This window comes from Phasianus colchicus, chromosome 2 (assembly GCF_987193195.1).
Source record: "Phasianus colchicus chromosome 2, bPhaCol1.hap1.1, whole genome shotgun sequence".
Lineage (NCBI taxonomy): Eukaryota > Metazoa > Chordata > Aves > Galliformes > Phasianidae > Phasianus > Phasianus colchicus.
Genome location: NC_143437.1, coordinates 71,332,604 through 71,347,814, shown reverse-complemented (window position 1 = coordinate 71,347,814; position 15,211 = coordinate 71,332,604). Strand labels below are relative to the sequence as shown.

At 35.5% G+C, this 15,211-nt stretch overlaps 1 protein-coding gene across 5 annotated transcripts in view; it reads right to left on the bottom strand.

Moving 5' to 3' along the window:
• The window catches only part of FBXL4 (F-box and leucine rich repeat protein 4), a 56,091-nt gene that overhangs the window by 22,084 nt on the left and 18,796 nt on the right, over positions 1-15,211 (bottom strand). For all 5 annotated transcript variants that reach the window (XM_031610727.2, XM_090135973.1, XM_090135971.1 and 2 more), the window contains exons 5-6: positions 10,975-11,219; positions 4,519-4,732 (exon numbers count right to left, since the gene is read on the bottom strand). In XM_031610727.2, coding sequence (XP_031466587.1) covers positions 4,519-4,732; positions 10,975-11,219 — 459 coding nt within the window. The remainder of the gene's footprint in view (positions 1-4,518; positions 4,733-10,974; positions 11,220-15,211) is intronic.

Here is a 15,211-nt window from a genome sequence, read left to right as displayed (position 1 = left end):
CTGTATGTAAAACCAGATGAAAGGAAGTTCTAATACAACTCCTTGCAAGAAAAAAAAAGAAAACCTCATAATTTGAACCCATTGTCAGCAATGGAGAAAATTCGATCCAATTTTGGCTTACAGAAGTAAAAATACAGAAAAATTGGTATGAGTATTTTCCATCAATCCTTTATAAAACAATACATTGTAACCAATTTCTTACTTATCACAGTTCTAATCTTTCGTCAATGAAGTCCTATTTCATAGTTACAACAAAGAATGCTTTATCACACTAGAACTTCCTGTATTAAAAAAGCACACAAATAAGAAAACTCCCTGATAATCATTAAGGTCCTGTATTGCCTATTTGTCACTGGCTCAATTCTCTTCTAAGAACATACCTTCTAGCTAGAGGCTTTCACTGTTTTTCATTTTTAGCAACTCTTAATCCTAAGGATTTGTGCCCAAGCCAATGAAATTTTATCTAGGCTGAAAAGTCTCAGACAATAGTTCTCAGAAATACAGCAACACCCATAAGAGGTTACTTCTAAGAAGTCTGATTTTATGTCAGTATTAACTTTTTCATTGCTCATGACATAAAAAAAAGAGCTATTACATTTACCACTAAGATTCTTATGTGTCTTCTAGGTATCTAAAATCCTCCAGTATTTTTTCTAACAGCGGCCCAAGTTCCAAATTTGCTCTTGTTCAGACATATCTTGTTATAACTTGCAAACACAATATTTTAAAATGTGTGCAAAGCAAAGTCATTTGTCCAGTGCAATTTGATTTTAATTCAGTTCATTTTGTATTTCAATTTGTATCTGTAATACAAGCTTTAAATTTTTTCTTCACGCGTTATAAAGAACTCATCATACCATGCAACATGAAATATACAATCACACATTAAAAATCACAGCCAGCAATAATGAGACTGAAGTTTTTCTACTGTAATTGTGGCTTTGGTTTCTTTAAAACAGAATTTTGACAGTGCTGCATGTATGGGTGAAATACTTCATAATAAGCATTAAATCAAGATAACGTACTCAAGCCATAAAGACACGCATTGCCCATTACTGCACACAATAATGCCGTCTTTGTTCATTGTGGTTTTTAAATACATCAATGCCAACAAGTGCTTAAATTATGCTGTGAATACGCTCTCAATGAATAAACTCTAAGGAGTCGTGTATCAGCAAATACCAGAACTTCCAGCACAAAAACTCACAAATATAATAGGGGACTTGAGCTAGAGGAACTTAACATTTACAGAAAATTGGGATTTGTTTCTCAAAGCATGTTACAAATTATTTCAAGCAGATGTAGAATCAAAACCTTCATTAATGAATTTAAAGCTCGGAAAACAGCTGCATTCAGTGCAGAGGATCATAGTGATCTAAGAATTTTTGTTGTTGCTGTTGTTTGGCTTCAAACAAGTTAGCAGAAGTCACTGGGTACTCCTTGAAAAACTGTGGAATACTTCAATGGTGCTGGGAGCTTCACTTTAGAAGCTGGAAACCAACTCTGTAAACAGAAACTTCCACTCAGTACGTCAAGGAAATAACACTATGTATTGCCTTAAGATTCAGGAGGGTTAGGACCAAAGGTCATAAACTCTTCCAAAATAGAAATGAGGTGTTTATCATGCTGAAAGACAGTAAGTAGAAGAACATCAGAACTGTGCATTTCACTGAAAGCACGCACTTAAAATTTGGAGCTTTGCTTACAGAGACAATATGTTTTTTAAAGAAAAATCTGTTCAAAGGTAACAGCTAAAAGAAGAAACTGCCAAAAGGACTGCTCAGGTGATTACATAATGTGTTGCAAATTTTGTTTTCCTATGCCTCACATGTAAAAATTAATTTTCTGCAGAGTATTTTCCCAGAACTTATCTTTTAACGTCATAGTCACATAAGCAGAAAAGTATGAGTAATTTAAATGTCAATGTGTCCCTTTTTTCCATTAAAAAAGGAAAGAGAAAGCAAGATGTACCTGTCCTATTACTCAGACTACATGGTAATTTGTTTTTATTTGAACACTTCTTTAATGTTAATGCTGTACCTTATAAAGCATCATGCAGGAACATAAACAGCTTTATGATCATACAGACAAGACGGACAGAGAAGGTTAATTCCATAATCTATGCTATTTAATGACACACCTAAATTAACAACTAGAAGAACAAGCTGTACTGTTCATACAGATGTGCTCTAGCATAGTACTGCATTTTCAACAGGGACTGATACTTGCAGAGAAAGAATATAACCCCTTTTGCATAGGCATCAAAAATAACAGAGGAGTATTTCTTTAAATGTCAGTTAAAGCTTTAATTCCTATTTTTTTCTTTTATTTTTCTCTTTAGTGTTGCCATTTGGGGCACACAGAAATATGATCACTTCCATTAAATAATTCAACTTGCGTTTACTTTGATCAGCTGTGACAATAAATTCGTCTGACTGTTTACAAGCATAAAAGGTATCTCCTTCCCTATTTGATCTAGTTTCACTACATTTCAATTTCAGTGACTGTGTCTAATTTTGCAGCAAGATGCACAAAAAGAAAATTGTGATACCCTACAGGACATCCCATTTCAAGTCAACCTTTTACTTGTTTCTCTCCATATTGATTCCCTCTGCACATTTTCACAACTGCTTCAATTTCTCCAGAAGCATATCATACCAATCCTACATCAAGGAGATTACTAAACAGGGATGCCATCTTTGCATCACAAAAAAAAAAAAAAATTACATGTTAATATTTATGATAGGACCTGAACCTTTGCCATTCTAGAATATGATGCGAGAAGAAAATTAAGATAAAAAAATTTGCTTTGTTCTTCAGAAAAAAAAAAGCAAGCTACTGATTTAAGGAAATGGTGTACCAAATGGAATGAAAGGATTTTTTATTTGCCTTTTTCTTTTGGATTGTGAGAAAGAATTTCTGCACAGAACCATAGCACACACAGCTTAGCTCATCTCACCTTCTTACTTTCTCTTAACAAACACATACTTGTTAGCAGTTTTCTGTAGTTGATTCAGAGCCTCAGATTCTTCTCTCTGAGCAGCTCCAGCCAATAAGAATATAATGCCAAGTTACTGATTAAACATTAGAATTGCTCCATTGTTTGAAGCTCCAACAAGGAAGCAGCAGCAGATATTTAACAAAAAAAAAATTTAATGCTAAATTACAGTTCTCTGATATGTTTTAGAAAGTCTAGGTTGCTCTAGAGCATACTGGATCAAACTATCTATCCTGTCTTGTTTGCATGTAGTTACTACCTAACCAGTATCAGATGAAGAGCACAGCAGGTAAAGCAGCCTAATTTTTACAGAAAAAAACATTTATATGAAAAGAAAGTAATGGGGAGAAAAGTAAAGTTATTTTTATTAAACTGTCACTTCTGTAACTCTAATCCTCTGATTCAAATACTATGTTACATTTTCCTTCCTTTACTTTTTGCACAGTGTATGTTGGTAAAAGGCTTCATAATAACAAGCCACATAAAAGCATGCTGTCCAACTTGCCTGCTTACATCTCTAAAAATTTCTTTTACATGTTTTGTAAGGAGCAGTGCCTTTTGTTTAAACTTATTTAAAAAAAAAAGTAAATCCCCAAGTTTGATTGTGAACAAATTTTCTTGTCAGTTACAAGCAGGCACTTGCCCATACACATAAAAGTCAATTTAAAGCTTTAAAAAAAAATAAAAAACCCAGAATCTTTACTATCTACAGCCAATCCAATTTCAAGTTCTGCTCAGCAAAATGATAGCTGAGAAGTGACAGTCACCAGTGATGTTCAGAAGGTACTTTAGCTGCTGCTCTATTACAAATGTGAAATCTCAAACTAAGTTACTTGACTAAAATCAAGACTGTTCAATCATCAGTAGAAACAAAAATAATACAATCATAGAATGGCCTGGGTTGAAAAGGACCACAATGATCATCCGATACAATCATTTCAGATCCTTGAAGATGATTTCTTCCAGAGCACAGAGATCACCAGTACTCTTCAGACTTTCTCCTCAGATCTGAAAAACCTGCACTAATTATCTCTACTACAAAGCCCACACAAAATGAGGTAAGGAGATTCACCTGAGATTTACAGAAAAACTATAGAGCTAGAAACACAACAGATACACCCGGAGTAGAGTGAATCAGACCAGGTCTATCCAAAAGCACTTCAAAGCAGGGCTGACCAATTCTTTAGTTTGGAAAAAAAAAAAAAAGATAATTGTTAAAAGTATGTAAGATTTCAAAACATAGAATAAGTACCACAAAATAATAAGTTATTAAAGGATACTGTTTTTGATGTAATTGCGCACAAACCCTATAGCAAATGCCTACAATTCAAGGTGGTTGATCTTCTAACTACCTCACATTAATTCTATCACCATTACAGACAACTAGCTAAACCTTGGATGCAGAAGCACACATAGTTTACAAAAAAAAAAAAAAACATAACAAAACACAACTAACCTTGAAGCTTGTGCTGGGCATTAACTGCTTATAAATAAAAGAAGTAAAAAACACTTGTTCCTACCTCCACTTTGGTTCGGTAAAGAATGAGACGCTTTAGGCTGCCCACTTTGGCTATGTGGTTGAAAGCTTGAGGTGGTATCTTATCACATGATGAGAGATTTAATTCCTGAAGATTAGGACACATTTCAGTAATGACCTCCAAACATGTTTCATTGAGGAAATGGCCACAAGACAACTCAAGACGTACAAGTTCAGAGCCACAAACTTTCAAGAACCTGCAAAAATATTCACATTTCTGGTGAAAAATAAATCTTTGAATAATGTTAAAACCATAAGCATGTAAAACAGGAAGTACTTTCTTCCAGCAATGAAAAACTTACAGACCACAGCACTTATGTCAACTGAATTAATTAACGGAAAACATGATTAGGTTAAAGTAAATTAATCATAACCACTCTGAAGAAATTACTTGTGAACCAAATCTGTACAGACCCTGAAGAGCAAACTAATGAGTTGCTGAGTTAGATATCAATATTCAAAAACTGAAGGTGGTCTGACAGTTAAGGCTGTTTCATCAGCATTAGATACCATATGTAACCTAGATATTATACTTTTTGTACAAAACAATATTTGACACATACATTTTAAGAAACACAAAAGACTATATTATGCTGTACATGATATGAGGACACTGATGTCATTAAAGCAGCTGTAAAAAACAATTCTACCTTGAAAGCAAATTGCAAAAGCATCACTGCAAGGGATAAGGAAAAACAAAGGTTTTGCTAGCCTTGAATATTCAGTTTAGAAAGTTGGAAGATGCTTCCTTCTTGCAATTTGCTCCAAGTCAACGAAGGCATTACAGAATGACACTAAAGAATATGGAGAACTTGATGTCCCTCTTTCAAGATGCATGTTATTAAATCTTTCCTTATTTTTCATTATACACTTAAGTCTACCTGTTATTCATGATCATCAACTTTCCTGATTCACCTTGCATGCAATCCAGCTCCCTTTGCCTTACTTTCCATTACACAGATCCTATGCAACAGGGAGAGTGCAACCTCTACTCCAGGAAGTTTCCAAGAGTCATCTGAAACTTCAATTGACCTGATCAAGAGCTGGGGTCAGCAGTACTTCAAGTGGGAGCTTGGAGTAGGTGTCCTTCAGAGGTCCCTAACGTTCATGAGTTTATGGAAAGCGACAAAGAGAGGCTCTGAGAAAGAGAGACAGAGCACTTGTAGGTTTTGCTAAGTATGCTCTTAAGTGGCATACAAATCTCTTCCATTATTTCTGTGCAACTCCACAGTCTCTCTTCAGAATCCATTTTATCTTGTAAAAAGTAATCAAACATCAAGCACCTATTTGTTGTTTTCATACCAGATACCATGAATTCCCCTGTAAGCTAGACCTGTGAGCTTTCTTACAGAGGAGTGTCAGAAGCAAAATGACTTGACAGTTTAGCAAAATTAATACCAGATATCTAAACATTAGACTGCTATTTCAGACCAGCAGCAGAGTTTAACGCTGTCATGGAGAAACAAAAAGTAGATTCCTTGGAACTTTGAGTAGAGACATACTGATTCACTGCTGATTGCCAATTAGCCAATTCCTCTCTTCAATGAGTGCTTTAACAACACATTCACATGGCTTCTTTCATCAACAAATCACTGGGTTTGATTCAATGGTGATAGTTTCCATAAAACCCTGTCAATTGCCATTTATTATGCCTCTAGCTTCCAATTTGCTAATGGATAAATATTTTATTAACTATTCCATTACAATAATGGATGTTAGGTTAACTGCCATATAATTTAACAGGGTTCAGCCATTATAAATATTGCTACAGATCAACACTTTTCTTCTCCTGTCAGTATTAGAAGTTAACATTACTAGGTCAGAGAAGCATTCATTTGATCCCTTAGACTTGCATAAAAACAAGCACACCAGCTTAGAGTTATCCTGATAACATTTTAACTTCATTATACTTAGAACACAAAGATTGAGCAAAAACAGCAAGAGCAATGAGCACTGCACTTATTTGTGAATTTACTTCCTTTTTGGAATAAGTTATTTAGGAGACATTAAGAAGAAAGTAAGTTGAGGGCAGTAAGGGAGACACAGCAGGGTATAAGAACAAACTGACAGGCATGAAGTGAAGCAGTGAACAGAAACAGAAAGGGAAAATTGAGGGAGTCAGCAAACAGAACATTGCAGAGTACATTAGTCAGTACTGCTGAGTTCTCCCCATCCTCTGTTTACACTGCACAGACTGCTTGGGGCAGAAGGTTTTCCTAATTTATTTCCACGCAGGTCTCCAAAGGCTTATAGCAAGGTAGAACATAGGTTCTCAGGCTTTGAGAACAGAAGTGGCATTTCCTTCGCATTCCTGAGACTCAGCAAATACTTGTAGGCTGCCTGGCAATGACTTACTTCAAAACAGCATCTCCAACAAAAGCACTTGCTATCCAAAGGAACACTTCCTCACATACCTCTCCTTTACTCACTGAAGACTGACTGCATCCCACTTATAGGATCTCTTCCTTTCTGCACAGTCACTCATCTTATTTTTAATAAAAAAGTCTTTTTTCTTCATTACCAGTGCTTCAGACAATTTCTGAAGTGATTTTCTTTCTTATCTGTTATGATAAGATCAGTCAAACAACCTAAAAGAATCTAAACGTGTACATTTAGTTTGCTAGGCACTAGAACAGAGTTTTAAATTCAACTTCGTTCTAAACTACAGTATTTCAGCCTTTTTGTTTATTTTCATAGAATGGCTTATAAGTTGGGAGGGACCTTAGAAATTATCTAGTTGCAATCACCCTACCACCCTTCTTACTTTCCAGAACTGCTTTGATGTTAATTTTCCCCCCAGCTCTATTCCATCTCAGACTTGGAGAGCGAGTTAGTCCTACTGAAATCAAAGTCTGTATGTAATATTTCCTATGATCCAAAATTAAAATAAAATACCAAGGTACAAGAAACAAGCACTGCTCATGCCAGGGTTGACTGCTTAAGACCTCCCAAATAAAATCCCCCAAACACTTTTAGACATGTCCCAAAGAAGGTTTTGAACACATCACATTTGCTCCAGTGGTTGTTCTACAGATTTTGTACTACCAATGACACACAGAAATCTGCATGCAGAAGTCTGTTTCTAAGCTGTCATCATCATTCACCTGTTAAAAACTCAGAGCAATTATTCAACATCTTGGTGTTTACTATACCTCCAATCAACCTGCTTCACTTTTCCTATACAGCTCTTATTCTCCCATGCTGACATTCCCATGGCACGAACAAATTCACTGCACACCTCTAATGCCAAGAGAATGCATTGATTATGTGAAGTTTTCTGTGAAATCTTTGTTTACTCCCTGTCATTTTACATTCCAGACATTTATGATTGCTCAAATACTCATGTCTTTCACTTTTCTGTATACTTATATCGCAATCTAAAAGACAAAGTTCAGTTAATTTATATTATATGCTGAAATGAAAATTTTATGATAGTCACTTTTAGCCCTAAGGAGTAGATGCTATCAATAAGTTAAAATACCTTCAGCTTTGCCTCAGGATGTTCATATGCCTGAAGCATTCTATCTGCTCATCATAACACAAAATTTGCTTCAGTCATTTCTTAAACTAGTCTTTAAAAAAAGTTTCTACTTCAATACACTTTTGCAGGAAAATACATTTGGATTTTTTTTTTTTTTTAGCAGCACACAAATTAATACAATTTACCTCTTCTAAGATTCATAAGAAAATATGGATAAAAATATTTTAAAGATGTTTTCCAAAATAAAACTCAAGCAAGAGTACCACATCAATAGGCACCGACTTGCAGAAATCAGAATCTAAACAGGACAGCTGGAAGAATCAAACTAATTCTACTGGCTTTCAACTCAACAGTGCAAATTTTAACACCAAATACTGAGAAAAGTGCAAAAAATAAAAACAAAAGGAGGCTCTGCAAAAGTTAAACATCTGTTATCTACTGAGGATAAGGTAATTTGGTTTTAGCATTTTGTTGACTTTATACTGCAGTAATTTGTAGTGTTTATGAGGTTACTTAGGAATTTCATTTAGAAAATAACTTTTCCAAATATATTACATTATATTTGTAATGGACAAATATAACTTGGCCTTTATAAGTAAGGTAATGGTGTCCTTCAGACTGCTACAGCTTCCAGGCAGAATACTCTACATTTCCACTGCAGTGGCTTGACAGCTGTTCATGGTTGCTTATACAGCAGCTTACCATAAAATGGATCAAAGAAACATAAAATGGCCTGGGTTGAAGAGGACAATGATCATCCAGTTTCAACACCCCTGCTATGTGCAGGGTCACCAACCACTAGACCAGGCTGCCCAGAGCCACATCCAACCTGGTCTTGAATGCCTCCAGGGATGGGGCCTCAAACCTGAAGTACTGGAACTAGCAATTTAGGCTAGTTTGAACCTCAAGTTACAGGAAGACTTTTTTTTTTTTTTTTTACCAACTAAATCCAAAATGAAAAACAAACAAACAAAACACAGCACATTATTCTGCAGGACACCTCACTGCCATACCTAAAATTTTGTTTGCAGAAAGAAAGAATACCAAGAACAGGAAAAGTCAGAGAAGCATAAAGAGAAGCCAGCAATTGTTTTCAGAAACACTCATGCAGCGAGCAGATTTTACACTAATAAATATTTTACATTAATAGTACAGTGGTAATGTCCTCTGCTTTCATATGTAGAGTCATAAGTATTTCATTCTTGCAATGGACAATTGTAATTTGAAAGCATGAATAAGTTTTTAGGAAGGTATCACCTGGTAACTGAGAAAACAAGCAATGCATCCTCCCTGGACAATTGTTAAACCTCCTCTATTGAAGGTAAACTGAAAAGTAAACTAAAAAGAATTAGAATTCCTAAAAAAGTCAAAGTACTTTCATTCTCTGGAAATTCTGGTTTGGCTAATAAGTCCCGGAAGTCAGGCCAGGTGAGAAACGTCTAGAGATCCAAAAGGAAAAGGAGTTGATGACTAGCATGTACTGGATCATGCAATTAACACATAATGGTGATACAATAATTTTAGAAATGCTGACTATAAATGTAAAGCATGTAGCATGTGAATGCTATTATTTTAGCAGTAAAAAAAACCACAAGAAAGTAAAAACAATAATTAGTTAAAAGACGCTTTCAACTAACTGGAAGCCAAATATGACAGGATTGCAAGTTTACAATTCGCTGAGCTTAGACATTCATTTCTTTCAATGCTACACAAAATTTTTTAACAGCACTGCATATTTAAAAGAAACACAGAAATGAAAAAAGTCACATGAAGATGCACATCTTTAAGTTTTCATAAAGACCGACTTAATAAGCTAAACATCAGAAAGCAAACACTTCACTGTTTCAGAGTAGAATTAAAGCTTATACATTTATTTTCAGCATAATCTATCTAACATGAAATCCAAATTTAGGATATATCTTGTATCCAATTCAACTAGGTGATGCCCATCTCCTTTTTCTCCCAACAAGAACAAAAGAGCACAGCATAGGGTTCTTGGATTATACCTTAAGGTCAGCAAAAGGGAAGTGACATTCTCATCTTGATAAAGTATTTCTTCAAATTATTGTACTCTAGTGCCTCAAGGAAGGCACTCAGACACCAAAGGAAAGAAAACGTTCCAATATCTTTTAACCTTTTAATTCAGGAAACAAATGAAAGCCAAAACATTTTTAAATATATTAAGCATTTCTGTTTCTTATCGGTCAAGTTCACCCACCATTGCTGATTATCTCTTAGTTGAAGCAGCAATTTTTGTTTAAGTGAAATGTGTTGATAAATGCTGTTTAACTAATGCAAATGAGTGAAGAAGCAAAAAAATGATATATTAAGGAAGCAGAGAACACTGATGTTATACAAAGAAGAATCCCTGCGTATTTGCTGCTTTAATAACCTATAGCATAGACATATTTTCAACTCAGTGTGAAGATGCACACGCAAACCCCCTGCTTTCCAAAAGGACTAATGTTTTAAATCATTTTTATGAAAATATTTGCATTTACATTGCACTCCAGTGATTACTTAGGGCCCATACCTTGTAACCACGCACTGCAATCAGTTTACTACTGCAGCCATTCTAATACAGTCCTACTGATGACTCCTTTGTGCACAGAACAACTGCAAATGCTTTCTTCATAGGATGAATTTCCTATTGCTTAGTTCTCATGGAGTCTTTCAGAATCTCAGAAGAAAGCAAAACACTGCTCTCACTGGAAGACAACACTCAATCACAGGCAGTTTGGATCTTGCAGACTACAGATTGAAAAGACTCCTACTTCCCTATTTAGCACCTCTTACTGTTTTAACGTCCCCTCCCACATCATAACAATCACACTCTTTTTGGTAAATCAAAGACATTTCCTGTCTTTTAGCAAGGTTTCAGTTACTCAGTGACAAAGTACTGTGCAGCAGCTCTGCAAACAGAGCTTGTCAAAATACTGCTAAACATTTAGCACTGACCTGCTAAATCCAGAAACAGAGATGGCCCCCCTGTTTCCAGTCCAAGATAAATTCAGCCACTGGATGAGAGTGCAGCGAGACTGTAGGTGCTCCAGAGATGTGTCATTAATTCTTGCCCAATAAGGTTGTAAACTGAGATGAATGTACTGCAGAGGATCACAGCAATGTTGATACAGCAGCTTACAGGTTTGTGCTAGTCTACACAGGTCTGGTACTGTAAGGTGACTCAAAATCAACTGGATGAGCTATATTAAAAACAGGGGAAAAAAAGGCACAGATGGTCATACAGCACCTGAAATGCTAAGGAAAATCTGCAAAGGAATAAGAAAAGATGTTCTAACTTCAAAGAAAAGTTCTTCTACTTAAAAGTAACTTCTCAAATAAAACATTGATTAACTATTAAGTAGGACTGCACTTCCTTCTCAATTTGACAACATATTAAACAAGAAAGGGAAAAGCAGATCAGCAAATGAAAGTGACAGGAAGCTTTCAAATCAGAAGTTTCTTTACCCATGCTACTTTAAACAGTAATATATATGTAAACACTATGTTTACATATTTCCCTTCACAATGTCTGTACTTTCATTGATCATAACACTGCTGGGATCCTCTTTCTTCTCTGGATTTCATTATAAGGTGGTAGCATAGCTGAAGACTACATGATAATCATATCACGCCCCAGTTTCCCCACAACCTGAACTGATTTCAGAGTTATTCCTCTGCTCTTTTCTCTAAAATAAATAAATGAATCAGTGTTTTGTTTTCTACCTGCTATCCTCTCCCACTCTGCTGGACTATACAACAAGATAAAAATTCAAATAGATTCAGCTCGTCTTTTATGAAGTAATTTCTTATCTGGTTGTACGCCAGAGTCAAAACTGAGAAGTACCACCCCTTTTTACCTTTATCAAATTGAATCATCTCAGCTTCAGAATAATCACCAGCCCTTCTCACTAGCACCACTATACACTTTTTAAAAAAGACTTATTTCACACTCAGATGAAGAAATATCCCATCTCCTATCACGTTCCAGTTTTCTTTCTAAAGAAAGATTAACAAGAAATACATATAAGTAATCACTTCAGGGAATAACAAAAACCTTCAATAAAAATTTCTCCCTTAGCTTAGAAATCTGAGAGAAAGCGCGCTTGAAAAATTCTATCTAAAAATTACATTTAGTTTACTGTGGCTCTTTCACAGCTATCAGCACCTGCACTCTGGTTATGTAATTAAGTGAGTAAATCGCTTCCAAGCAGAGGAGGAAAACTAACTGTCTACAATGAATCAGAGAGACAGTGTAAATTAAAACAACAGCTTAAACTGAAGAAAGCCCTATTACTTCTGACTCAGCCCCAGATTTACTGTTTGGACATCAAACATTCCACATATCTATGAACTCTACAGCAACTTAACATTAAATCCAATGCCAAAGAAGTGCTTGCATATACTGAGGTTTCTCTAAACCTTGATCTCAAGCCTTCTTCCCTGTCCTAAAAACACCTCTGGCTTTTTACCTCAGCTGGAAGCTGAGGATCAGGGCAGTCATTACAACATAACAAAGGACTGCACATACACACTGCAGTTAATAAACAACACTTAACAAAAATCACTTCCTAGACTGACACTTCGGCATTTTGATACAACACACAGCAAGCTGACTAGGAGCTAACATAGATGTGATCCCAAGCTAACATCTGGGGGTTATTTAGCTTTGTTCAGACCCACTGTTCAAGCTTAGAAGTTGCTGTTATGTCCCTTTAGCAGTAGGCATCTAAACACATACACATTTTAAAGATCATCTATTAACTTTAAACAATTTTTCAATATTCTGAAAACAATTTCAAGTTGTCTTGCAACCTTTCAGCTACTTTGTATTCTGTAATCCAACTAAATATCTATTTTGTCTTCTCCCTCAGACTTTTCCAATGTTTATTTATTAAGTTTTCTATAGCAAAGAGCTCAGCCATTATAGCTGCAGTTAGCTAAATTTATGCCTACAATTAATTTAATATAATTGATGTCTGATACAAAGAAACACTAGTTCTGTTCATTTCTTTGTGATTTCTGAGCAGTAAAAGTAATGGTGAACGAAACCACAGATGCCTCACCAATATACTTTACACTCACTGACGACTTTAAAGAGTATTTCATAACACAGTGATACTGCAATCCTTCCCCACCCAAGATGAAATAAATATAATGCAATACTTTATATTGTTGTAGTGTACATATATCCCAGCACAGAATACCATTTGATACCACTGTGTGTGACAAAATGCGCTCCCATTGTGCTACGTTGTGCTTACAGTAATTCCATGAACGCCACAGAATGGAATATCTACTTTGAAAATCTATTTACAACATTGTTTCCTGCAACCGAATTTTAGCTTTAACTTTGGATTTATGAAAAATTATTACAACCGTAATTGTTTCACACTCTTAGAAGTTGTTCAGTAAAAACACAGATAATTGGAAAAATAAAAATAAAATATAGCTAAAAGAAACGCTGCTTGCCTTCTGATGGATCAAAAATGAAAACAGAAGTATTTTCTGTTCCATTTCCAGGCAAAACACACTGCATATGTCCAGATTCAGAGATGTGATGAGATCAATAAAATGCTTGAGAGAACATCCAAAAATTGGAGGTTTCCAGATAGTAACTCTCAACAACCCAGCAAACATCAACGTATGAATTCGCTGTGCTATCTGCACAACAAAAAGATCCTGAGTCATATCTGATTTGCCTGCTGTTTTTGTTTAAATCATTGCAGTCCCTGACTGTAGCATCTTAAACATTTACCTTCATTCTGAATTATAAACTCAAAACATACATCTTCAAAAAACAGAAATCTCATACATTGCATCAAAGTTTACTTATAAGCTCAGACAGGATCTCCATCACACACTTCAATACACAGGGTAAAACCCCAGGCACACAGTTTCTAATAGCGCTTATCAATAAAGTCTCTCCAGCTTTTTTATTTATTTTTTTTTAAATATGAATCACAGCAAGAAATAATCATTTATATCTAACAATACAATTTCTTTGGCTATAGTACAATAATGCAGAAATTGATCAGGTCAGAAGACAATGCTCAATTGCTTGTCAATCCTAAGATTTCTGCACTATGAATTTCCTCTTCAATTCTTCTATTTGAGCCCTTCCAATATGAAAATACATTGCCCTATACAAACTGTAATTCGGGAATACTTGCAACTTTTTGTTCTGTAGCTAGAGCTGCCACAACTTACTCTAAAGAACTAGAGTTGACATCAAGAAATGCTCAGATAAAGGATGTGTGCACAAAAAGGAAAAGAAGGATGAAAGGAAGCAGATGATGACATCCTGTGACTACTGGTATTCCTCAGCATAGTTTAAGAAAACACAGTTCTTTGTTCCATGATCCTATATAGCTTGCACACTACCATTTAAATCTCTCCTTTTCCTTATTCTACTCGTGTAAAGTCAGCTGCACCAAAGCATTTTATAACACAAGAGTACAAGCACTGATCCCTTCGGCAATAAAAAGCTGAAGGTTTTAACCCCCACCTTGATGTGAAGAACAGAAAGCATCTTACTGATAGACTGCACAAATTATCAAGGTTCCAGAAAGACTAATGCTGTAAAGATCTTCATGAGCCATCACTCAGAGCCTAGTCTGCTACAGCAACTGGCAGTATATTTAGCCATTACCTGAAGGGATCTCGTGCCATATGGTGATTAAAAAGCTTAAAACAGCCTTTAAGACCCCTGTGAGATTCTCAATCCAAAGAGAGGCACAAAATCTTACCAATTATCCGAAAGCCTGCAAATATTTATTCTTGAAGCATTTGTTCTGGAACGATGAAAGAAGTTTACTGGGGGGAGAGGAGAAAGGGGGGGGGAAAGCATATGACTGGGAAATGTTCCTGTTTATTATTTCAGTTCTTTTAAGCATCAGTTAAGGGTCTTACATTTAAGGGCTTGCGTTTAATGCATCTCTTACACTTAAAGCCCTTTTCCCATGAAATGCAGGTGTCAAATCCACATTTAGAAGAAAAACTCACCTTCCCAACAGACACAAATTGCTCATAAACCTTGTGTTATTCTTTTTTTCTGAAGCTGCTTACAACAACAGCTTCAAGGGATGACAAAGATCCGATTCTTTTATTTTTTTAATATAGATTTTCAAAACAGAAAGATACTTTGGATACTGCAGCATGCAGTATTTCTCCTGCTTTGCAGAGGAGAACAGGA